General features: G+C 39.5%; 1 protein-coding gene across 1 annotated transcript in view; it reads left to right on the top strand.

Moving 5' to 3' along the window:
- rab2a (RAB2A, member RAS oncogene family) overlaps positions 1-25,241 on the top strand; it is a 74,348-nt gene that overhangs the window by 23,636 nt on the left and 25,471 nt on the right. Inside the window, exons 3-6 of the mRNA XM_059981688.1 lie at positions 5,461-5,528; positions 13,764-13,846; positions 15,688-15,780; positions 18,828-18,939. Coding sequence (XP_059837671.1) covers positions 5,461-5,528; positions 13,764-13,846; positions 15,688-15,780; positions 18,828-18,939 — 356 coding nt within the window. The remainder of the gene's footprint in view (positions 1-5,460; positions 5,529-13,763; positions 13,847-15,687; positions 15,781-18,827; positions 18,940-25,241) is intronic.

The following is a 25,241-nucleotide window of genomic DNA, read 5'->3' on the forward strand; positions in this document are numbered from 1 at the left end:
TGATACTTGTTAGCAAACAAAGCCAGTTAATCAGTGCCTGGAGAATTAAACACAGTACGGTATAAACACAGTACGGTATAATCTACCCCTTCTTGTTCTCAATCATCTGAACTATCCATGTACCTCCCTTTTCTGCTCTTTCAATTACTCCCAAACTCCAGGATCCTTTATTTTAACTATAATAATGTTTTCATCCTGGTCGAAGATCTTTTTAAGTGCATAAAAGCATGAAAGTAGACTTTTCAATTTAGTCATGTAGCAGCAATCTTCGAATCATACTGAGAAAGGCATAATAGCAAGCTTAGTAAGTCATAAAGATTATTGTGGTGATTAGTGAGTGTGGACAGAAATCGCTATGGATTTTATGTGAGGGATAATCATACACTGCACAGGAATATATCTTTTGCATACAGTAGTATCCTTTCTGAAAAGGATATAGCTACTCACTGAGCTGGCTACTTAATTCAAAGGTCAATAATGTTTGCGACTTAGAAGAATCTAACAACATCTGAAATAGAAATTTATGATCTTGTTTTTGATTCTAGTATTGAACACTGTGTGCTATTAATGGAATTAACATTGTTCTGTTCTATGTTCAGCCTTGATCATTTGCTTTTGTGGCTCCTTGGAAGCTATCTTTTTCAAAGTCTTTCTACTTGCATTTTCCTTATGCCTGTTTCACTGCAACCTTATTTCAAAATTCAGCTTCTGGTAACCTTTCCTAATAACCCTGTTTGTTTTTCTAAAACAAATTTTGACTACTTTGAATGTTCTATGTAAATGTCATGTATTGTAGTGAAAGATGCTGCAGGTGACCCTGTTATACGGCAGTACAGGTAACAAAAATTTATGGAGTTTACAAAATGGTACCAAAAATTGAGGTCGGATAAAATTACTCTCGTGGAATTTGTTTAAAAATTACTGTCACATAAATTTTGTCAGTTTTCCCTCACATGCCACATCCTCTTTGATCCAACAGCATGTGAACAGATGTCTTGGGAGTGCAGTGCTGCTGCATTTTTTTGAGATATTTTCTCTGGTGTGCTGCACTATGGGGTGCCGCAGTAGCAATTGCCAGGATCTTTAATCTATTTGCTCATTTACTCCACCTCCACTGTCATCCAGCTTTAACCCATTGTCTCCCTGCACTCAGTGGTTTCTGTCCTTCCATTAACCTAGATCTTGAATCCTGTACCTCTTTTTGATATCCCCATTTCTTAAACCCTTTCCTGCAAGCCTTGTTCACTCCCTGAGTCAAATATTGGAATCAGCTGTTAAATAGCTGTCATTACTAATAAAAATGGCAGAACATGAGAGAGAAAACAATTCCACATAAACATCTACAGGAGCACATTTCCATATAACATGCATTTCAATAGGAAAAGAAGTTTTGTGTTACAGAAAGCTGCCATTATGGAGACATGGGCAGTTTAGTAGGAATAAAATCTCTAATATGTGCATCACCTGTATTACATTAGAAAATCAGCTTTTAAGTGATGAGACTTGGAAGCAGTGTTTTAGAACATCAGAAACATGCTGATTGTATATTAACAGTTTTAGGATTAAAGAACTGTGATTAGGTAATAAAATGGTGCCTCATACTTGTGTATTTTACACTTGTACAGGTTATAGATTTTGCCTAGTGGATGATAATGTGATAACAGAAGGGATTAAAGCCTATGAAATACAGAATAACTGCAAACCTGTTGTAAGGTACTAGTGATTTCAAGGTTATGTACTTGGTAGTTTTAAGGAAAGTTTGGAGAAATGGGGTGTTTTACCATGAGCTTGAGCTTGATTTGTGCCTCCACACCTGGCATAGCTCCGCCTGTTTTTAATTGCCTGGCATAGATGTGTGGATCTGATTAATGTAGTTGTGCCTATATCAGATGTTGGATGGTGATGTATAGTGAGGATCTGCCTTCCACTGATTTACCAGAGAGGCTTGCGGCTCAGAGTGCGTTGACAGGAGGCAAAGTTTCCATAGGAGAGCACAAGAAGCTTCCCCAGAGGCAAAGTGGAATAATTTCGGCATGGTTGGGTTCCACCATGTTAGGGTTTTTGTAGAAGTTCCTGTATGTTTTTTTTACTAATGGAAGATGTGTGAATTTGGTTAATTTATGAATAAAGAGTAGGTCTTGTCTTTCCTTGTGAGCTGCTTCAAATTAAGGAATGGAATCAAATTACAGATATATAGGTTAGAATGTAAATGATCTGATAGAGCAGTTGATCTTTTCCTTTTCTGTACCATGAGGATTTCTATATGAGCATCTTGGAGAATTGGGAGAAACTTGAGAATTGATAAATGAAAGAAATAAGAAAATTTAAAATATTCTGGTGGAGGGGAAGTTGTTTTTAAAACTTTAAGTGTGGGTCTTCAGGCTCTTGTAACTCCTCCCTGATGGTAGTAATGAAAAGAAGGCAGGTCTGATGGTGAGGGTCCTTAATGGTGCTTTCTTGAGATAACACCTCTTGAAGGTATCTTTGATGTTGGGGCAAATAGTCCCTATGATGGAGCTGGCCAAGTCTACAAGTCTCTTTTGATCCTTTGCTTTGGAGCCTCCATGGCAAACAATGATGCAACCAATCGGAATGTTTCCCACTATATACCTGTAGAAATTTGGTAGTCTTTGGTGATAGACCACATCTCCTCCAGCTCTTAATAAAAGTGTAGCTAGTATTGTGCCTTCATGATTGCATCAATGTGTTGGACCTAGGATATATCCTCTGAGATGCTGACACACAGCATCTTGAATTTGCTCACCCTTTCCACTGCTGACCCATCATTGAAGATTGGTTTGATTTCTCCCAACTTAACAGCCCTCAATTTTACAATCAGTTCCTTGGTCTTAGTGATGTTGAGTGCCACCACTCAACCAACTAATTCTGCCAACAGTGGTATCATTGGCAAATTTATAGGTGTCATTTGAGTTGTATCTAGCCACAGTCATGAGTACAGAGAGAGTAGAGCAGTGGGCTTAAGCACACATCTTTGAGCTATGCCTGTTGATTGTCAGTCAGTAAGGAGGATACAGTGGCATGCTCAAGTTTGGGCACCCCTAGTCAAAATCTCTGTTACAGTAAATAGCTAAGCGAACAAAAGATGACCTGATTTCCAAAAGGCATAAAGTTAAAGATGACACATTTCTTAATATTTTAAGCAAGAATACTTTTTTGATTTCCATCTTTTACAGTTTCAAAATAACAAAAAAGGAAAAGGGCCTGAAGCAAAAGTTTGGGCACTCTGCATGGTCAGTACTTAGTAACACCCCCTTTAGCAAGTATCACAGCTTGTAAACACTTTCTGTAGCCAGCTAAGGGTCTTCCAATTCTTGTTTGGGGGATTTTCGCCCATTCTTCCTTGCAAAAGGCTTCTAGTTCTATGAGATTCTTGGACCGTCTTGCATGCATTGCTCTTTTAAGTTTATCCACAGATTTTCAATGATGTTTAGGTCGGGGGACTGTGAGGGCCATGGCAAAACCTTCAGCTTGCACCTCTTGAGGTAGTCCATTGTGGATTTTGAGGTGTGTTTAGGATCATTATCCTGTTTGAGAAGCCATCCTCTTTTCATCTTCAGATTTTTTTATAGACTGTGTGATGTTTACTTCCAGAATTTGCTGGTATTTAATGGAATTCATTCTACCCTCTAATAGTGATATGTTCCCCGTGCCATTGGCTGGATTACAAGCCCAAAGCATGATCGATCCACCACTGTGCTTAGCAGTTGGAGAGGTGTTCTTTTCATGAAACTCTGCACCTTTTTTCTCCAAACATACCTTTGCTCATTGCGGCCAAAAAGTTCTATTTTAACTTCCATCAGTCCATAGGACTTGTTTCCAGAATGTGTTAGGCTTGTTTAGATGTTCCTTTGCAAACTTATGACACTGAATTTTGTGGTGAGGACGCAGGAAAGGTTTTCTTTTGATGACTGCCATTTCTTAATTACATTACATTAACATCTGCCGGATGCTGCTGAGGATGTTCTACAAGTCTGTGGTGGCCAGTGCTATCATGTTTGCTGTTGTGTGCTGGGGCAGCAGGCTGAGGGTAGCAGACACCAACAGAATCAACAAACTCATTCGTAAGGCCAGTGAAGTTGTGGGGGTGGAACTGGACTCTCTGACAGTGGTGTCTGAAAAGAAGATGCTGTCCAAGTTGCATTCCATCTTGGAGAATGTCTCCCATCCACTCCATAATGTACTGGTTAGGCACAGGAGTACATTCAGCCAGAGACTCATTCCACCGAGATGCAACACTGAGTGTCATAGGAAGTCATTCCTGCCTGTGGCCATCAAACTTTACATCTCCTCCCTCGGAGTGTCAGACACCCTGAGCCAATAGGCTGGTCCTGGACTTATTTCCACTTGGAATAATTTACTTATTATTTAATTATGGTTTCATATTGCTATATTTCTACACTATTCTTGGTTGATGTGACTGTAACGAAACCCAGTTTCCCCGGGGATCAACAATGTGTGTCTGTCTGTCTGAACTGAAGAAACGGCTACCTGAAAATGCTTTACTATCTTCTTATACCTTCTCCTGCTTTTTGGGCATCAATTATTTTAATTTTCAGAGTGCTAGGCAGCTAGAGGAGCCTTTGGCTGCTGATTTTTGGGACAAGGTTTGAGGAGTCAGGGTATTTGTAAAGCTTTGAAATTTGCATCATCTGTCCTTTACTAACGATGATTGTGAACAAGCCATAGCCCTAACAAGCTATTTAAGGTCCGAGACCTTGGTAAAGTTATCTGAGAGCTCAGATTTCTTGGGGTGCCCAAACTTTTGTATGGTGCTCCTTTTTTTCCCCACTTTAAAATTGTACAAAACAAAAATAATACACTAATCTTGCTTAAAATGTTGAAAAGAATGTTCCATCTTTAACTTTGACTTTTGGAGATCAGTTCATCTTCTACTCTCTTAAATATTCACAATAACAGAAATTTTGACCAGAGATGCCCAAACTTTTGCATGCCACTGTATATTATTACCAATCCACACTAACTGCAATTTTCTGATGAGAAAGTGGACGATCTGTTTGCAGAGGGAGGTACAGAGGTCCAGGTTTTGAAGCTAGTTGATTAGTACTGAGGTGAAGATGGTGTTCAATGCCAAGCTGTAATTGATTAAATAACAGCCTAATGCATGTATTGCATTTGTCCAGGTGGATCAAAACTGATTGGATAGCCAATGAGATTATTTGTTGTCAGCCTTTTGTGTTGGTAGTCAAATTGCAGTGGGTCCAGGTCCTTACTCAGACCAGGAGTTGATTCTACTCATGACTAGCCTTGCAAAGCACTTCATTACGGAAGATGTGAGAGCCACTTGGCAAAGCATTATGTTAAATGAAAGAAAAGCATTTTGTGCACTTTTTAATCTAAATTGCTTTATTCAGGATTAGTAATCTGAAGCTGTTCTCTTATATTCAAACCACTAATGATTCCTTTCTAATTTTTATTCAGGTGTAGAATTTGGAGCTCGAATGATAACCATTGATGGGAAACAGATAAAACTTCAGATTTGGGATACTGTAAGTTTTTTTCAATTTTAGACAGACTATTTGAATGCTATAACTGTACGGTAAGACAATTATCTGAAGTTGCATTCAAGCAGCTGTCATGCGTTTTCCAAGACACATGATTGACATGCAGTTGATTTCTTATTTGCATCAATTCTGGCTCCTGGTATTGAACCTTGTAGCAAAATTCAATTGATTGCTTTCACTTTGTTAACATTTGTAAAAAGCAATCTTATTTTAGTACATTTCTGTAAACTGAAATTTTGAGACTTTTCTTTAGACATATTTTCACTACCCTCTGAAGGAAATTCCTCCTCTCTGTTCTAAATTGACTTAGCACTATTCTGAGGCTGTACACTCTGGTCCTGTACTCGCCCACTTTAGGAAGCATTCTCTCAACGTGCATTCAATCTAGACCTTTCAATATCTGTTAGGTTTCAATGAGAATCCCCCCCTCCCCCCCAGTTCTTCTGAACTCCAGTGAGTACAGGTCCAGAGCCATTAAACACTCGTTAATTCTTTCATTCCTGGAACAGTCTGGTGAACTTCCTCAACCACCTTCAATGTCAGCTTGTAACTTCTCCAGCGTTGTCGTAGGTCTCTTGATGGCTTCCCTCACTAGTCCCCTTCTTGCATGGTCACTCAGTTTTAAATATAGGCAGATTTACAGCTGTGCCATATTCTTTCCATTTCTTGATGGTTAACTGTCCTCCAAGGGATATTCAGTAACTTGGAAATTTTCTTGTTTCCTGACTTGTGCTTTTCAATAGCCTTTCTGCAGAATTGCTTGGAGTGTTCTTTTGTCTTTATGGTGTAGTTTTTGCCAGGATACTGACTCACCAGCAGTTGGACCTTCCAAATAAAGGCTGCCCACAGGTCTCCAAAACAGATCTCCATTTAACTAATTATGTGACTTCAAAAACTAACTGGTTACACCAGCGATTATTTCATGTGCCACATTGAAGGGAGTGAGGTGGAGAGAATACTTATGCAATCAGTTATTTTGCTTTTTATATTTGTAATTAATTTAGGTCACTTTGTAGAGATCTGCTTTCATGTTGACATGAAGGTCTTTCTGTTAATCAGTGTCAAAAAAGCCAAATTAAATCCACTGTGATTCACTGTTGTAAAACAATAAAACATGAAATCTTCCGGGGGGGTGGGGGGTGGGTGAATACTTTTTATAGGCACTGTACTTAAGACTTGCCTTCCACAGCTGCCTATGACAAAAAATCCTACAGATTCACCACTGGCTAAAGAAATCAGTCCTTGTCTTCGTTCTAAAAGGACGCCCCTCTATTCTGAGGCTGTGTCTTCTTGTCTTAGCCTTCTCCTTCATAGGAAAAACCTGCTCCACATCTACTATATCAAATCCTTTCAACATTTGATAGGTTTCAATGAGGTCACCCCTCGTTCTTCTGAATTCTAGTAAATACAGGCCCAGAGCCATCAAATGCTCTTCACATGCTATTTAATCCTGGAATAATCTTCGTGAACCTCCTTTGAACCCTCTCCACTTTCAACACATCTTTTCTAAGGGGCTCAAACCTGCTCATGGTACTCCAAGTGAGGCCTCACCAATGCTTTATAAACTCTCAACATTACATCCTTGCTTTTATATTCTAGTCCTCTTGAAATGAATGCTAATATTGCACTTATCTTTCTCACAACAGACTCCACCTTTTTGGGATCCTGTTCAAGGATTCCCAAGTCCTTTTGCACCTCCGGTTTTTGTATTTTCTCTCCATTTAGAAAATAGTTTACCCTTTCATTCCTTCAGCCAAAGTGCTTGACCATACACTTCCAGACACTCTATTCCATCTGCCATTTCTTTGCCTGTTCACCTAATCTAAGTCCTTCTGTAGTGCCTCTACTTCCTCAAAACTCTCTGCTCCTTCACCTAACTTCATATCGTCTGCAAACTTTACAGTGAAGCCATCAATTCCATCATCTAAGTCATTGATAAATAACTTAAAAAGAATTGGTCCCAGCACACCCCTGTGGAATACCACTAGTCACTGGCAGCCAACTAGAAAAGGCTCCCTTTATTCCCATTCTTTGCCACCTGCCAATCAACCACTGCTTTATCCATGCTAGAATCTTTCCTGTAATACCATAGAGTTGTAGTTTGTTACGCAGCCTCTTGTGGCATCTTGTAAAAGGCCTTCTTTGTACTTAACATCAACTGATTCTCCTTTGTCTATCATATTTATTTCTTCAAAGAATTCCAACAGATTTGTTAGGTGAGATTTTCCCTTGAGGAAACCATATGACCCATTTTATCATGTGCTTCCAAGTGCCGTTGACCACATCCTTAATAATCGACTCCAACATATTCCCAACCACTGAGGTCAGTCTAACTAGCCTATACTTTCCTTTCTTCTGCTTCTCCTTGAAGAGTGGAGTGACACTTGCAATTTCCCAGTTTTCTGGAACCATTCCAGAATCTAATGAGTTTTGAAACATCATTAAATGCCCCTGCAATCTCTTCAGTCTTTTAGTATACTGGGGTGTACACCATCTGGTCCAGGTGACTTAACAATCTTCAGACCTTTCAGTTTCCCAAGGACCTTCTCCTTAGTAATTGTAATTTCATAGACTTCATGATCCCCGACACCTGGAAAGTCCACCATGCTGCTAGTCTCTTCCACAGTGAAGACTGATGCAAAATATTTATTCAGTTTGACCGCCATTTGCTTGTTCTCCTCTTCACACCTCCCCCCATTACTGCCTCTGCAGCATCCTTTTTCAGTGGTCTGATACCACCCTTGCCTCTCTTTGTATCTGAAGAAACTTTTCGTATCCTCTTTAATATTGTTGGCTAGCTTGTGTTCATATTCCATCTTTATCTTTATGACTTGATTTTTAAAAGCTTCTCGATCCTCTAACTTCCCACCAACTTTTGTGCTGTTATATGCTCTTTTTGGCTTTTATGTTGGCTTTAACTTCTCTTGTAGGCTATGGTCGTGTCATTATTGCTTTAAATACTTCTTCCTCTTTGGGATGTATATCTCTTGTGCCTTCCAAGTTGCTTCCAGAAATTCCAGTCATTGCTGCTCTGCAGTCAACCCTGCCAGTGTTGTTTTCAAATCAAATCTTGTCAACACCTCTCTCGTGCCTCTATAATTCCCTTTGCTCTACTGTGTAATACTGATACATCTGACTTTAGTTTCTTCTCAGATTTCAGGGTGAATTCGATCATATTATGATCAATTTCCCTTTGGTTCTTTTATCTTAAGCACCCTAATCGATTCAGGTTCTTTGCATATCACCCATTCCAGAATAGCTGATCCTGTAGCGGACTCAACCATGAGCTGCTCTTAAAACAGTTTCTCGTAGGCACTCTAGAAAATCCCCTTCCTGGAATCCAGCTCCATGCAGATAATTGGGAAAATGAGCATATAGGAAAATCCCCCTTTTTGACATGCGTTTTCTATCTCCCATTGTAATTTGTAGGCTACATCCTTACTACTGTTTGGGGGTCTGTGTACAACTCCCATCAGGGTCTTTTTACCCTTGCAGTTACTTGATCCACAATGATTTAACACCTTCCGACCCTCTGTCACATTTTTCTAATGATTTGATTTCACTTTGATTGAATTGAATTGATTTTATTACTTGCATCCTTCACATATGTGAGGAGTAAAAATCTTTACGTTACATCTCAGTCTAAATGTGCAATGTGAAATTACAGTAATTTATAATAAATTTGTACAACAGGATAATCAGTATAACATAGAAATACAGTTGTGCCAGCATGAATTAAGCAGTCTGATGGCCTGGTGGAAGAAGCTGTCCTGGAGCCCGTTGGTCTTGGCTTTTATGCTGTGGTACTGTTTTCCAGACGGTAGCTGCTGGAACAGTTTGTGACTGGGGTGACTTGGGTCTCCAATGATCCTCTCTGTAAATGTCCTGAATAGTGGGAAGTTCACATCTGCAAACAGAACAACTCTGGCCCCTCTGCCTTCCTGTTTGTCCTTTCAGTACAATCTGTATCCTTGGACATTAAGTTCCCAGCTTCCTTCAGCCATTACTCAGTGACGTTTACAACGTAATGCTCGCCAATCTGCAACTGTGGTGCAGGTTCATTTATCTTATTCTGTATACTACTCACATTCAAATACAGCACCTTCAGTCCTGAATTCACCCTTTTTGATTTTGTCTGCCTTTTTCATTGCAACTCATGCTATTGAGTGCAATTTTTCCCTATCAACAGCCTCCCCTCATTACACATAGCCTCTGTTTGTAAACCAGCTACTTCATCTTCAGCATGATCATCTGTCTTTCCTACAATACTACTTGCATTGAAACACATGAAACTCGGGACACTATTTGCATCATGATCAACCTTTTGATTACTAACTTTGTATGACTAGTTTTATCTACACCACGCACCATTAACAAAGCTTTCCGCTAGGATATTGGTCCCCTTCCACTTCAGGTGCAAACTGACCCATCCGTACAGGTCACTTCTCTGAAAGAACACCCTTTGATCCAAAAATCTCATACCCTCCCTCCTACACCAAATGCTTAGCCACACGTTAAACTGTATAATTTTCCTAGTTCTGGCCTCACGAGCATGTGGCACTGCTAGCAATCCTGAGGTCACAACCCTAGATGTCCTGCCTTTTAACTTTGTATCTAACTCCCTGAACTCACAATGCTGAACCTCGTCACTCATCCTATCATATAATTAGTGCCTACATGGCCCACAACTTCTGACTGTTCACCCTCCCACTCATGAATGTTGATCCGACTTGATCCGAGATGTCCTGGACCCTGGCATCTAGGAGGCAACATATCATCGGGAATCTTCTCCCCTACAGAACCTCCTGTCCATTCCCCTATGAATTTCCTAATACCGTGGCATCCATATTAAGGACCTCCAGCACCCAGGGCATGCCCTTTCTTACTGTTATCATCAAGTAGGAGGTAGCCTGAAGATGCACACTCAGTGATTCAGGCAGGAACAGCTTCCCCTCTGTCAACCGATTCCTAAATGGACATTGAACCCTTGGACACTACCTCACTTTTTTTAATGTATAGTATTTCGGTTTGCATGTTTTTTAATCTATTCAATATACGTATACTGAATATAAAGTAATACTGAATAAAATTTACTTGTTTTTCTTGCATATTATGTATTGCATTGAACTGCTGCTACTAAGTTAACAAATTTCACGTCACTTGCAGGTGTTAATAAACCTGATTCTTGATTCACTTCCACCTTCCCTTCTGAGTCACAGCAGACTCAGCACCAGAGACCCAACTGCTGTGACTTTCCTCTGTTAGGTCATCCCCTAACAGTATCCAAAGTGATATATCTGCTGTTGAGGGGGGTGGCCACAGGTTCTCTGCACTAGCTGCATAACCACTCTCCCCTTCCTGATTGCTACCCAGTTTCCTGTGGATATAACTCCTTCATTATATGTCCTTTCTATCACCCCTTCAGCCTCCTGAATGATCCTGTTCCAGCTCCAAACCCTTAATGCAGATTGCTAGAAGCTGTAGCTGGCCTCCCTGCCTTCCCACATCCTGCATTTAACTATCTTGTCTGGCATGTCTGCTGCCCCAGCTGAGCAAATATAAAGAAGGGAAGAAGGAAAAAAAACTTAACCTAGATCTTTTCTGACTGAAGCCTCACTCCATTGAATTTTGTCTCATTCATTTGTCCCTCATTACTACCACTCCAGTGTAATTTTCCGGTGATCTGATATCTGCTCTTGCCCCTTTTTCTCTATATATCTGAAAAGACTTTTGGTGCCCTCTTTGATATTATTGGCTAGCTTACTTTCATATTTCATCTTTTCTGTTCCAATAGTTTTGCAGTTGCCTACTGTTGGTTTTAAAAGCTTCCCAATTCCCAAACTTTTTGCTATATTATATGCCCTCTTGATTTGCTCAGTCTACCTGAATATTGAAATCCCTCATATCGTAACATTGCTGTTTTTACATACCTTTACTGCCTCGCATTTTAATTTATATCCCACATTCTGACTACTGTTTAGAGGCCATTATATAACTCATATCGTTCTTTTTCCCCTTGCAGTTTCTTAACTCTGCCCACAAAGATTCTACATCATCTGATCCTGTGTCACCTCTTTCTAAAGATTTGGCTTCATTTTTTTTTACCAATAGAGGATGCCATCCCCTCTGCCTCCCTACCTTTGCGATGCAACATGTATTCTTGAATGTTAAGCTCCCAACTACGATCTTCTTTTAGCCATGATTCAGTGATGCTCACAATGTCATAACTACCAATCTCTTAACTGTGCTATATGGTCACCTGCTTTGTTCCGTATACTACATGTATTCAAATATGACACCATCAGTTCTATATTCATCATCCTTTTCAATTTTTCTCTCTATGCTACACTTCAGCTCCTCAATTGATTGCAATTTAGCCCTATCATCTGTCTGTCCGTCCTTAGTCTCATTAAACATTGCATTTATTTGTAAACCAACTCCTCCATTGTAAGATCTATCACACTGGCTGTCATCCCCCTGCCAAGTTAATTTAATCTCTCCCCAGCAGTAGACCTGCTTACAACTATTTTGCTCCCCCTCTGGTTCAAGTGTAATAGGTCATACCTCCCCCAGAAGAGATCCCAGTGATCCAGAAATCTGAAACCCTGTGCCCTGTATCAGTTCCTCAGCCTTCATCTGTACTATTATTCTACTTCTATCCTGACTAACATGTGGCGCTGTTCCATAATTTAAGAAACTGATATCAATAAAGTTTGTTCATGGAACTGGTTTATTGTGAAGGAAATTTGTTACCCTTAACTTACATGGTTGTCAGCTGCTCTCTGAATTGGCCTATCGAGCAGTATGTAACAATCTTCCCTGTAGTTTCAATAGTTTTCCTCCTTAGAACCTACTGGTACATAGACAAACCCTCCTGCTCCACCTAATTAAGATTCAAAGCACATTTGTTTTCAAAGAATGTATAAATTGTACACCTTGAAAGTTGTCTGCTTACAGACAGCCACAAAGCAAGAGACCTGGATAACCCATTTTTTAAAAAAAGACTAAAAACCACTGCAGCAAAACAGGGGAATAAAATATGCATCATGCAAACAATAGAAGCAAGCCAACAGCATCCTGAACCAGGCTGAGTCCCGGATCTGCTCCCGGAGTAGTCTGAAAGCCTCAGTCACCAATTTATCATACTAATGGGGCAGAAACGCATAGCAGACAGATCAGTTCAGAGCTTTGGTGCCACAGAGAAAGGAATAATCATTCACAGGAGAGTGAGTGAAATCAGCCTGATCCTTACTTCCATACCTGGTGTTCAGGGTTCCAATCTATCTGGGCTGGCATTTAAATTATCCAAGCAATGAGTAGTACCATGGTCTCGGACCCAGATCCCAGTACCCCAGTACATCTGAACTGCCCAGCCTGAAGCCATTCTTGATCTCACCAAATCGGCTCGGCAATTGAAGTGATCCAATCTCGCACCTGGACTAAGTGAACAGGCACTGAAACTCTTCTGCATCGACTCCTGTCCAAAACACTCAATCCATCTTCGGCAGCAATAGGAACTCCATCTGAGACCCCGGTGGCTTGAACACAATGCCCCATCACGGCTCATCCTCAAGCCAATCTTGCTTCTGCCTGCCTCCTCACTGTCTGCAGTGATGACTCACCACAGTTTCTTCAGAAAAGATGTTATAAGTAATGTACTTAGTAGAATCTCTTGCTGTTGCACGTCTTAAAAAAGGAAAAGAAGAGAATCTTGGCCTTGCAACACATGCAAAATGCTGGAGGAATTCAGCAGCTCAGGCAGCATCTATAGAAAAGAGTAAACAGTCAACGTTTCAGGCCATTGACTGTAGTCTTTTCTATAGATGCTGCCTGGCCTAATAAGTTCCTCCAGCATTTTGTATGTGTAGCTTGGAGTTTTAGCATCTACAGATTTTCCCTTGCTTGCAAATCTTGTCATTTCTTGCTCTGCACTTGACTGCCTATTTATGTACCTCCATCACCCAGTTCTTTCCGGTCTTTTATGGTGAACTTCTGTTAGAAATGGCAGTTTCAGCCAGGAGAGAGAAGATTCAGTTTGGAAATCCATTATCAGTATGGTGTCAAGAAAATGACAATAAGAATAAACATCCTTGCAGTTAAAATTTATAATAAAATTTTATTTTTAAACAATATATTTATTTCCCAAGAAAGGCATATTTGTAATCTATATGTTAAACTGCTTTTGCTTTAAAAACTTGTTTTTGAAATCTTTTTCTTTAGGCTGGTCAGGAGTCTTTCCGTTCTATCACAAGATCCTACTATAGAGGAGCTGCTGGTGCCTTGCTAGTTTATGACATCACAAGGTAACTTACAGACTTGGTTTTTTGTTCACGTGTTCTAATAGTATTTTGTCTTTTTCTCTACATTTGAGACACTTGAAAGTTGAAATTGTCTAAATTGTTTAAAGAAAATGTGCAAAGCAATTTGAATCTGCAATTAAAAGTAATTTCTTTAAAGCAAGAAGTACTCTTTAATTGGATAGTCTTGTGTTTCCAACTGATTTATTTTTCACTGCATTGAATTTCTTTTACCCATTTAAAAAAAAATTAACCAAGTACTTTAAATACAGGAGTTGCAGTTAAATTACAGATGATAGTTTGCCATTTGGAACATTTCTGTTAAGAGATCAGTAGTATCAGCTCATTACTGACATTATGAAAGCTTACCTTTGGCAATCTCCCAGCAGGAATTTATTGAAACCACGAGGAGAATTCTTAATAATATCCTGCACGTTTCTGCTTTGTAAAGAGCATAGCCCACAAACTGAGTGGAAAAACTTTTGTTGACTGGCTCAACCAAGCCTTTCTTAATAGCTGGAACTAATGTCCCATTATTTGAAAACACTTGTGTCTGTATATCTCTCAAATAATCCATCAAAATATTCAAATAATTAAAGACAAACTCAGAACTTTAAAAATTTATGTTAGTTCAAAATATTTAATGCCTATTAGAGATTTGGAAATATTTTTGTAAATACTAATGTTATCTCTAAGATCTTTAAATGACCAATTCTTGCCTGAGGCTCTTATAACCATTCCCTTCTTTAATTGAAGATGGGACTTATCCAAATACCTCTTTGGATATGGTGCAAGTTTCTCAAGTAAGTGATGCATATGGGTTACTTGAGTACTAAAAGGCCATAATCAGTATAAACGCTGAGAAGCTTTTGAGGCAATTGAACAGATATGGCAAATGGTTCAGGTAATTGTTTCAATTAGAATGACATTATAATATAGCTGAATGATTTTATAAAGCTGGACCACACCAGTGAAAGTTTTTTGATAGGATGATGAATGAGAGTCGGAATGAATTGGGTTTATTATCATTGACACGCCATGAAATTTGTTGTGTGGCAGCATTACATTGCCAGTCGTAAAATTGGCACTACTTTACAATAACAAGTAAATAGTGCAAAGAAAGAATAGTGAGGTAGTGTTCATGGACCTTTCAGAAATCTGTTGGCAGTATGGAAGAAGCTATTCTGAAACATTGTGTGGGTTCAGAGGTAACTAGATATAAAAATTATTTTTTTTATGTAGGAGGGATATGTGACTGCAGATCATGTCTGTACAGAACTTGACATGGTTTTATCTATTATTTGAAGCTAACCTGGTGACCTTCGTGGTTGAAGATGGTGGCATAGAAGTAAAGCTTGATCAAACATATGAAGGCTGCAGTTGGCACTGAGCTGGTCTTTAAAACCTGAGCACTGCTGAGATCATTGTTGGTGATCTCTTGACTATTTCAGTACGTGTAATTTTGAGTTGTAAAGTGCCATCAAAGGGTAGGGTGAAGATTTTAGAGGTTTGGTAGGGTACTGTTGTAAGCTGCAGGAAAAAGCAGTGGAAGATCATCATTGCCAAGTTAATTCAATGAAGAATAATGTTTTAAGATTGAAACTTTGCTTGATGTCATTAAACGTCAAGGAAATGTTCCCGTTTAAATAGAATGAAAGTCAGATTGAAATAATTTAAAAAGTGATTGGAGAAATATATCTGTGGTTTGATAGAAGAGATAAATACTGGAATTAAGAAAACAAGGGTTATAAAGTTAGCTTATTGTAAGCTAAATAAATGTTTCTGTTTAATAGTGAGACTTCTTTCATCTTGTAACAATCCCCCCCCCCCCCCCCCCCCCACCACAGAAGGGACACGTTCAATCACTTGACAGCTTGGTTAGAAGACGCTCGCCAGCATTCCAACTCGAATATGGTCATCATGCTTATTGGAAATAAGAGGTAAATTTTTAGCACATTGTGTCATAAGAAAATGCTTTTGTGTTTAGATTCATAATAAACATTAAGGAACAATACTAAGAACAGTTGCTGTCACAGTTATGTGTACCAAATATTGCATTTTTGCGCTTCAAAAGGTATTCTTTATTAGGAATGATCCAGAAGAAAATTAGAATGCTGAAGGCAGGAATTGTATTCAATGAAAGCATGTTCCCACAAAGTATTTTGATTTTTAACCAGTAATTTTGGTAGTTGGTTTGCTATACCTAATGCTTTGAATTTTTTTGTAATTGCTGCATAAGATGGGGTGCTAGAAAGTTTGAGAATTTTCTCTATTTCTACATAAATATGACCTAGAATGTGATCAACTCTTCATGCAATCCTAAAACTAGATAAAAAGAACCCAATTAAATAAATAACATAAAATCATTATACTTCATTTATTTGAGAAAAAATCCAATATTACATGTATTGGAACAAGTATGTGAACCTTTGCTTTCAGTAACTGGTATGACCCCCTTGTATAGCAATAATTTCAACCAAACATTTTCGCTAACTTGATCAGTCCTGCACATTGGCTTGAGGGAATTTTGGGTTATTCTTCCTTACAAAACTGCTTCAAATCTGGGATGTCAGTGGGCTTCTTGCATGAACTGATGCTTTAGGTTCCTCCATAACATTTCTATAGGATTAAGGTCAGGACTTTTAGTTGGCCATTCCAAAACATGAACTTTCTTCTTTTGTAAACCATTCTCTTGTTGATTTACTCTTGTCTTTTGGATCATTGTCATGTTGCATTACCCAACTTCTATTAAGCTTCAGCTGACAGTCTGCTACCTGACATTCTCATGTAAAATGTCTTGATACAATTTTGAATTCATTGTTCCCTCAATGATTGTAAGCTGTCAAGGCCACTGAGGCAGCAAAACAGCCCCAAACCATGATGCTCCTTCCACCACCTTCCAGTTGGGATGAAGTTTTGGTGTTGGTCTGCATTGCCCTTTTTCCTTCAAACACGGTGGTGTCCATTGCTGTCAAAAGTTCAACTTTTGTCTCATCTGTCCACAGAACATTGTCCCAGAAGTGTTGTAGAATATCCAGGTGGTCTTTTGCAAACTTGAGACAGGCAGCAGTATTTTTTTCATTTTAGAGAGCAGTGATTTCCTCCTGGTGTCTTTCCATGAACACCATTCTTGATTAGTGTCTTTCTTAGAGTGGACACCTCCTTCAATATTGCATGTTGTACTGTTGGTGTGATCTTTGCAAGACACCCATTGCAAGGGAGAGTAGCAACAGTACTGACTTTCCTCCATTTGTAGGCAATTTCTCCTAACCGTGTATTGATGAACACCCAGGTTTTTAGAAATGCTTTTGTAGTCTTTTCCAGCTTTGGGCATCTTTACAATTCCTCTAAGGTCCTCTGAAAGTTGTTTCGATCGAGGCATGGTGCACATAAACAGATCTTTCTCGAGAAGAGCAAGCTTGGTCAGTAACTTGACTTTGTGTGTCTTTTTTTTCTAGGGCTGGGCACCTCTATAACCCACACCTCCAAATCTCATTTCATTGATTGGAATACCTGACTCCAAGTACCTTTTGTAGAAGGTATCCCCCCAGCGGTTCACATACTTTTTCCAACAAATACATGTAATATTGGATGATTTTTCCAAATAAATGAATGAAGTATAATGTTTTCGTGCTGTTTACTTAATTGAGTTCCCTTTGACTTGAGTGAAGATCTGATCACTTTTTAGGTCATATGCAGAAATAGAGAAAATTCTACAGGGTTCACAAACTTTCTAGCACCTTTACACATAGCTATGGAAGAAACATCGCTTTTGCCTTGTTCCCCATTTCTAACACTTCATTGTTGGAATTGTCAAGTGAAGTCATACAATAGTAATCTGTAGAAGCTTCAATTATACTAAAGTAACAGGTTGTTCCATGCAAGTGGCTTGATAGGTTACATTTATTTGATATCCTGTTACATGCATCTTGAGCACTTGTTCTCTGCAGTGAATGTGCTTCTGTTGGGGATATTTGAAAATTCCAATAATTTGATCTCTCAACAATGAAGAAAAATGTGTTGTTGACTGAGTAAAAATTGATGTATGTGGTATTGCTTCTCCCACCTCCCACTCATACTAGAACAGGTTGATGCTATGGAAACAAATCTATTCATTTTCTCTGGTGCTTCCTACAGATTTTGCAGTGAAGTGCAATAAAGGTTAAGTGCCTACTCTTTGTTGACATTGGCCTTATTGTGATCTGTATTGAAAAATATAGCAATGCAAGGGTGTAAGAATGGAGGACGTGGCATGACGAAGATTTTGCACTTGCAGTGCAGGATATTTCCTGTCAAAGTGCAGTTGGGGGGGTGGTTAGAAAGCTTGGGGATGAGAGCAATAGTGGTGAACATACTGGCAAAGATGGAAATAGTAAAAGAAAATCAAAAGCTGTAGATATTGAAAATATGAAATGCAAGTAAAATGTTCAGTAGATCAGGCAGCATTTGTGAATGAGAAGCAGGTAACGTTTTTGGATTCTGGGCACTTCATCAGAAGGGAAGGAAATGAGTCATGCTAGGCAGTGAAAAACGTTTGGGGAGGGGAATGGGTAAAATCAAAGGAATTAATTTGGGTTGATGGTAGTTTTGTAGGGTTATTGCATTATGTATTTCCAAGTTTGGGCTTTATTGCATTAGCTGATATCACATGAGATGATAGGATACTAGTGGTGTTATCATATTAAATAGATGTTTTAAAACTAGCAACATACACAAAAGCTGGATTAACTCAGCAGGTCAGGCAGCATCTAGGGAAATGAATAAACAATTGATGTTTCAGGCTGAAGCCCTTCATGTATTTAAAAAAAAATACATGTAGTTTTACATCTCTGATCAATATATTATCTGCAGATATCTTGTGAAAAGACTCAATTACAGAGTTGGCAGTAGAGTAGGGTTATCTTTTTTCCATGCATTAGCTAGCAACTGTGGAGAACTATCTTTAGAAGTACAAAATGATTTCTTATAAATATCAAACATTTTTCAGTGACTTGGAGTCAAGACGGGAAGTAAAAAAGGACGAAGGGGAGGCTTTTGCAAGAGAACATGGCCTTATTTTCATGGAAACCTCTGCAAAGACTGCTTGCAATGTTGAAGAAGTAAGATGGTTTAATATTTTTAAAGATGCTTATATTCTTAAAAGCAATTTTGTTGTGGAAATATTAAATGTTTATAAACATGTCTTCTGAACTAGATCTACCTTGGATCATTTCTTTAGGGCATTGAAAATAGATGTGTTTTTAATCTTGTTAACTGATTGTCATTGGTTGCAATTTCACAAAAGCATTTCAATACTTTCTTCTACCTTCGTTCAGGCTCCTAGTGTAGACACAGTAGTTATCTATTAATAATAATGTTCTTTCATTCAATAATTAAATTCACGGGTTTTAAGATTGTAAGGAGCAACTTATCTTTAACCCTCATTTATGAAGGTCATATGAAGATCTTTCTCACGTTCTCACCCTGTTAATACTGCATTAACTGATACCAAATTAAATTTCTACTAAATAGGCAATAAATTGTAAAGAGTGAGTGGTATTTATTAATGGCAATTGGCAAGCAAGCCACTATGCTACTTTTGTTGGTAAAGGAGAAAATGTTCTCTAATTCTGTTTTGGAAATACAATACAGTAATTGGATATAAGCACAGGAGATTCTGCAGATGCTGAAAAATCTAGATTAATGCACACAAAATTTGGTCACCTAATTACAGGAAGGATGTTAATAAGGTTGAAAGATTGCAGAGAAGGTTTACAAGGATGTTGCCAGGACTTGAGAAACTGAGTTGCAGAGAAAGTTTGAATAGGTTAGGGCTTTATTCCCTGGAGCGTAGAAGAATGAGGGGAGATTTGATAGAGGTATATAAAATTATGATGGGTATGGATAGAGTGAATGCAAGCAGGCTTTTTCCACTGAGGCTAGGGGAGAAAAAAAACCAGAGGGCATGGGTTAAGGGTGAAGGGGGAAAAGTTTAAAGGGAACATTGGGGGGGGGGTTTCTTCACAGAGAGTGGTGGGAGTATGGAATGAGCTGCCAGATGAAGTGTTAAATGTGGGCTCATTATTAACATTTAAGAAAAACTTTTGGTACGTGGATGAGAGGGATATGGAAGGATATGGTCCAGGTGCAGGTCAGTGGGACTAGGCAGAAAAATTGTTTGGCATAGCCAAGGAGGGCCAAAGGGACTGTATCTGTGGTTCTAAATGCTGGGGGATCTCAGTAGGTCGGGCAGCATCTGTGGAAAGGAGTAAAGAGTCAAAAGTTTCTGAAAGGTCTTGCCCAAAATGTTGACTTTTTATTTCTTTCCATAGATGCTGCCTGACCTGAGTTCCTCAAGAATTTTTTTTGTGTTACAGTAGTTGAATGTATTCTGTATCTTTTTGCAAATGGTCAAATTCAGCATGGTGAAAAGATCTGGAGTTCCAGAATCAATTTCTAACATGTTAGCTGGGTTACCTCAAAACCATCTGTATGTACAGTTTCATTTTAAGAATCCTTGTTTTTAACGGCCATCTATCTATACGTATACAGTATTTCATAGCCAGCTGTACCAGCGTGTGCTATTTTAGAGTAATTGCAAACTTCTATCATACTGAGAAGAGATTAAGTAGCAGGTGGAATGGCAGTAATAGTAGGACTATGCTGTTGACAAGGATTCCAGTCAATTAAGGACTCAGTCTCATCCAGGTATGCTTCTATTCGGGGCATGATCATCAAGGTAACTGCTTACACTGTCCTTACTATTCTAAAGCCCTCATTTGATGATTAACTTAACTCCTTTTTCTCCAAATAATTATTTGCCTTTGCACTACTGTGGCTAGAATCTATATTAGGACCCAATAAAATATGTACATGAAAATTGCCTTTTTTTTTAAAAAAGTATTTTGAGTACCTTTCCATAAAGTAGCCATAAAAAACTCTTCTCCATATTTTCAGTTGTATATTTGACTTTCAACTTTTGATATTTGCATCTTGCCAGTAGAGGTCAGTATTTCACACAGAAGCGATGTGTTCAGATTATGATTTCAGAAAATAATAGCAAAATAACTCGAGGTAATGTTCATGTTTGAATAATGTGATGGGCTGAAAATGGCAAATAGCTTATAAATTGCATAACAGCTTTGCAAAAAAGATCTTGAGATCGATTAGCCTGCAGGTTTCACAAGTGTGAATTAAACTCTGCATGTGTCTGGATGGATACTTTTAAGATGCATGGATAATTTCAACAGCTGTGAAGTCCTATTAACCTTAATCTCATGAAGGAAATAGCTGAAACTTTCTGTAGGTAGACAATTAAAGTTTTGTCTTCTAACTTCTTGAAGGAATTGTTTTATTGATGAATAATTTTTCTGTTGGTTATAAGAGATGCAAAGGCACTGACTAGAGATGAGCACTGAAACCCAGAAAAGAACTGAACAGAGATTCAATTTTTATAATAAGCAAATGTTGACAGTGCTATTATCCAATGCCAGACTAGGTTTCGCTGAGTTTTGCAGCATCTTTTTAGGAAGACATCTGGAATTAATTTAGAAAAATGGGTGGGAAGGTTGAAATGTTTGCAGGTACAGTACTGTGCACCCTAGATTTTTGTATGGTTTCGGATGGTATGGCCTCCACAGAGCCCAGATCTCAAAATCATCAACTGCCTGGGATTATCTGGAAAGATAGAAGCTTGCAATACTGCAAAAGTCTGCAAGTTCACCAGGATACTTGGAACAACCTACTGGCTGATTTTCTCATAAGACTACATGATAGTGCATATAAGAGAATTGGTGCAGTTTTAAAGGCAAGGGTGGTCACACCAAATATTAAATTGATTTGGTTTAGTTTTTTTTTGCTGTGTACTGCTGACAGATTTTTACTTGTGCCCAAGACTTTTGCACAGTACTGTATGGGACTGAAGTTTTTGCGGACACCCTTGAAGGAAAGATAGCAAGATTTTTGTGTTTGAAAAATGTAGCTATGATTCCATTGCTCTTATCTTCATGTGCTTCTAATATGGCAGAAAGGCACACAGTAGTTTTAAAATGAAAGAGTGGTGTAGGTTCACAAGTTAAGTGACAGGGCCACTTTGAGATACAAAGATGACTATTTTAATGTGGTAAAGGCAAGGTGGGATTGGGTACAATGGAATTAATATACTCTAGTCCTATACACCCTTCAACAAATGTTTATTTTATTGCTCATTAATGCCCTCAAAACAAATTGTCACATGCCATTTTTCTTTCAAAGCCTGATTTTCTAAATGTCCTGTAACCATCCCCTGACAGATTCCAACATTTTCCTGACAATTTGTCAGATTTGCTAGCATGTAGTTCTTCCTCCACTAACAATATTATCACTTTAAAAATAGACTTTGAATGGAATAGCTGCAGCCTATTAAAAAAATTTGAATTCTGTATAATAACTATGATTTGCTCTTTCTTATAAAAGAGCAAACTTAAAGGTGTAGCAATTACTGTGGCATATTGTAGGAATGAAGACTTAGTTTTCAGTAGTCACCAGGGACATAGAGGAAGAATTGTGGAATACTATCCCCCTAAAAAAAAACTGATGTGCAAATGAACTTTTTTGATTAAGAAAACAAGATTATAAAAGATTAAATCTTCATAAAGAAGTTTTTAAGCTTGTGTGCTACAATGACCTTTAAAATTTGATAGACTATATAATGCTGAGCAAAAAGGCTGTGAGTGAACAGCTGATATTTTGGAGTGAAGGGAGTATTTTACTACTCGGGCTAAAAGAGAGGCGAGACTGCGCAGGCGCGTGACATCAGCCAGTAGATTATGAAAGGTTTAAAAGGAAGACCACAGCATCCAGTGGGCAGTGGAGTGAGAGGCAGCAGAGTGGCCGGGCTTTGGCTCAACGGGCTTAGGCGGTGATGGGATGAAGTGAGGTAGGTTTAACTGTGTTAATTGTGGAAAGGAGGTAGTATGTGTGTGAGGCCAGTTTTCTGTGCTTGGTGACAGACGTTGGGGGTTTGGGGGGGGTTCAGTCCTGGAGTCTCTTAGCCTTCCAGATGGCCGTATCTGCACTAGGTGTGTTGAGCTGCAGCTTCTGAGGGACCGAGTTAGGGAACTGGAGATGCAGCTCAATGACCTTTGCCTGGTCAGGGAGAGCAAGGAGGTGATAGAAAGGAGTTGTAGGCAGGTGGTCACACCAGGGCCATGGGAGATAGACAGGTAGGTCACAGTCAAGAGGGGGAAGGGGAAGAGTCAGGTACTAGAGAGTACCCCTGTGGCTGTACCCCTGTACTGTTGGTGGGGGGGTAACAGCCTACCTGGGGGAAATGGCACTGGCTATACCTCTGGCACAGTCTGGCCCTGTAGGTCAGAAGGGTAGGGAAGGGAAGAGGAAGGCAGTAGTGATAGGGGACTATAGTTAGAGGGTCAGACGGGCGTTTCTGTGGACGCAAGAAAGAAACTCGGATGATATTTTGCCTCCCAGTTGCCAGGGTCCGGGATGTTTTGGATTGCGTCCAAGATATCCTGCAGTGGGAGGGAGAACAGCCAGAGCTTGTGGTACATATTGGTACCAATGACATAGGTAGGAAAAGGGAAGAGGTCCTGAAAAAAGACTGCAGGGAGTTGGGAAGGAAGTTAAGAAGCAGGACCGCAGAGGTGGTAATCTTGGGATTACTGCCTGTGCCACGCGACAGTGAGAATAGGAATAGGATGAGGTGGAGGATAAATGCGTGGCTGAGGGATTGGAGCAAGGGACATGGATTCAGATTTCTGGATCATTGGGACCCCTTTTGGGGCAGTTGTGACCTGTACAAAAAGGATGGGTTGCACTTTAATTTCAGGGGGACCAATATCCTGGCGGAGAGGTTTGCTAAGGCTGCTGTAGAGAGTTTAAACAAGAATTGTTGGGGTTTGGGAACCGAGCTGAAGAGACTGAGGAAGAAGAGGTTGGCTCACAAATAGAGCAAGCTTGTAGACAGTGCGAGACGGAGGATAGGCGGGTGACAGAGAAAGGATGCGCTCAGACCAAAGGTTTGAGATATGTCTATTTTAACGCAAGGTGTGTTGTGAACAAAGCGGATGAGCTTAGAACGTGGATCAGTACTGGAGAGATGATGTGGTGGCCATTACAGAGACTTGGATGGCTCAGGAACAGGAATGGTTACGTCAAGTGTTGGGTTTTAGATGTTTCAGAAAGGACAGGGAGGAGGCAAAAAAGGTGGGGGCGTGGCACTGTTGATCAGAGATAGTGTCACGGCTGCGGAAAAGGTGGATGCCATGGAGGGATTGTCTACAGAGTCTCTGTGAGTGGCGGCTAGGAACAGGAAGGGGTCATTAACTTTACTGGGTGTTTTATTATAGGCCACCCAATAGTAACAGAGATATCGAGGAGCCGATTGGGAAACAGATCCTGGAAAGATGTAATAATAATAGAGTTGTCATGATGGGAGATTTTAGTTTGCCAAATATCGATTGGCATCTCCCCAGTGCAAGAGGTTTAGATGGGGTGGAGTTTGTTAGGTGTGTTCAGGAAGGGTTCTTGACACAATATGTAGATAAGCCTACAAGAGGAGAGACTGTACTTAATTTGGTGTTGGGAAATTAACCTGGTCAGGTGTCAGATCTCTGAGTGGGATTCTACAAGTATATGAAGAGCAAGAGGATAAGACGTGAAAGATTAGGACCTATCAAGTGTGACAGTGAGAAAGTGTGTATTGAATCGGAGGAAATAGCAGAGGTACTTAATGAATACTTCAGTATTCACTATGGAATAGGATCTTGGTGATTGTAGTGATGACTTTCAGCAGACTGAAAAGCTTGAGTATTTAAATATTAAGAAAGAGGATGTGCTGGAGCTTTTGGAAGGCATCAAGTTGGATAAGTCGCTGGGACCGGATGTGGTGCACCCCAGGCTACTGTAGGAGGCGAGAAGGAAATTGCTGAGCCTCTGGTGATAATCTTTGCATCATCAATGGGGATGGGAGAAGTTCTGGAGGATTGGAGAGTTGCGAATATTGTTCCTTTATTCAAGAACATGAGTAGAGATAGCCCAGGAAATTATAGACCAGTGAGTCCTACTTCAGTGGTTGGTAAGTTGAAGAAGATCCTGAGAGGCAGAATTTATGAACATTTGGAGAGGTATGTGATTAGGAGTAGTCAGCATGGCTTTGTCAAGGGCAGGTCGTGCCTTACGAGCCTGATTGAATTTTTTGAGGATGTGACTGAACGCATTGAAGGAAGAGCAGTAGATGTAGTGTATATGGATTTTAACAAGGCATTGATACCCCATGCAAGGCTTATTGAGAAAGTCAGGAGGCATGGGATCCAAGGGGACATTGCTTTGTGGATCCAGAACTGGCTTGCCCACAGAAGGCAGAAAGTGGTTGTAGACGGGTCATGTTCTGCATGGAGGTCGGTGACCAGTGGTGTGCCTCAGG

Source organism: Hypanus sabinus, chromosome 1, assembly GCF_030144855.1.
Source record: "Hypanus sabinus isolate sHypSab1 chromosome 1, sHypSab1.hap1, whole genome shotgun sequence".
NCBI lineage: Eukaryota > Metazoa > Chordata > Chondrichthyes > Myliobatiformes > Dasyatidae > Hypanus > Hypanus sabinus.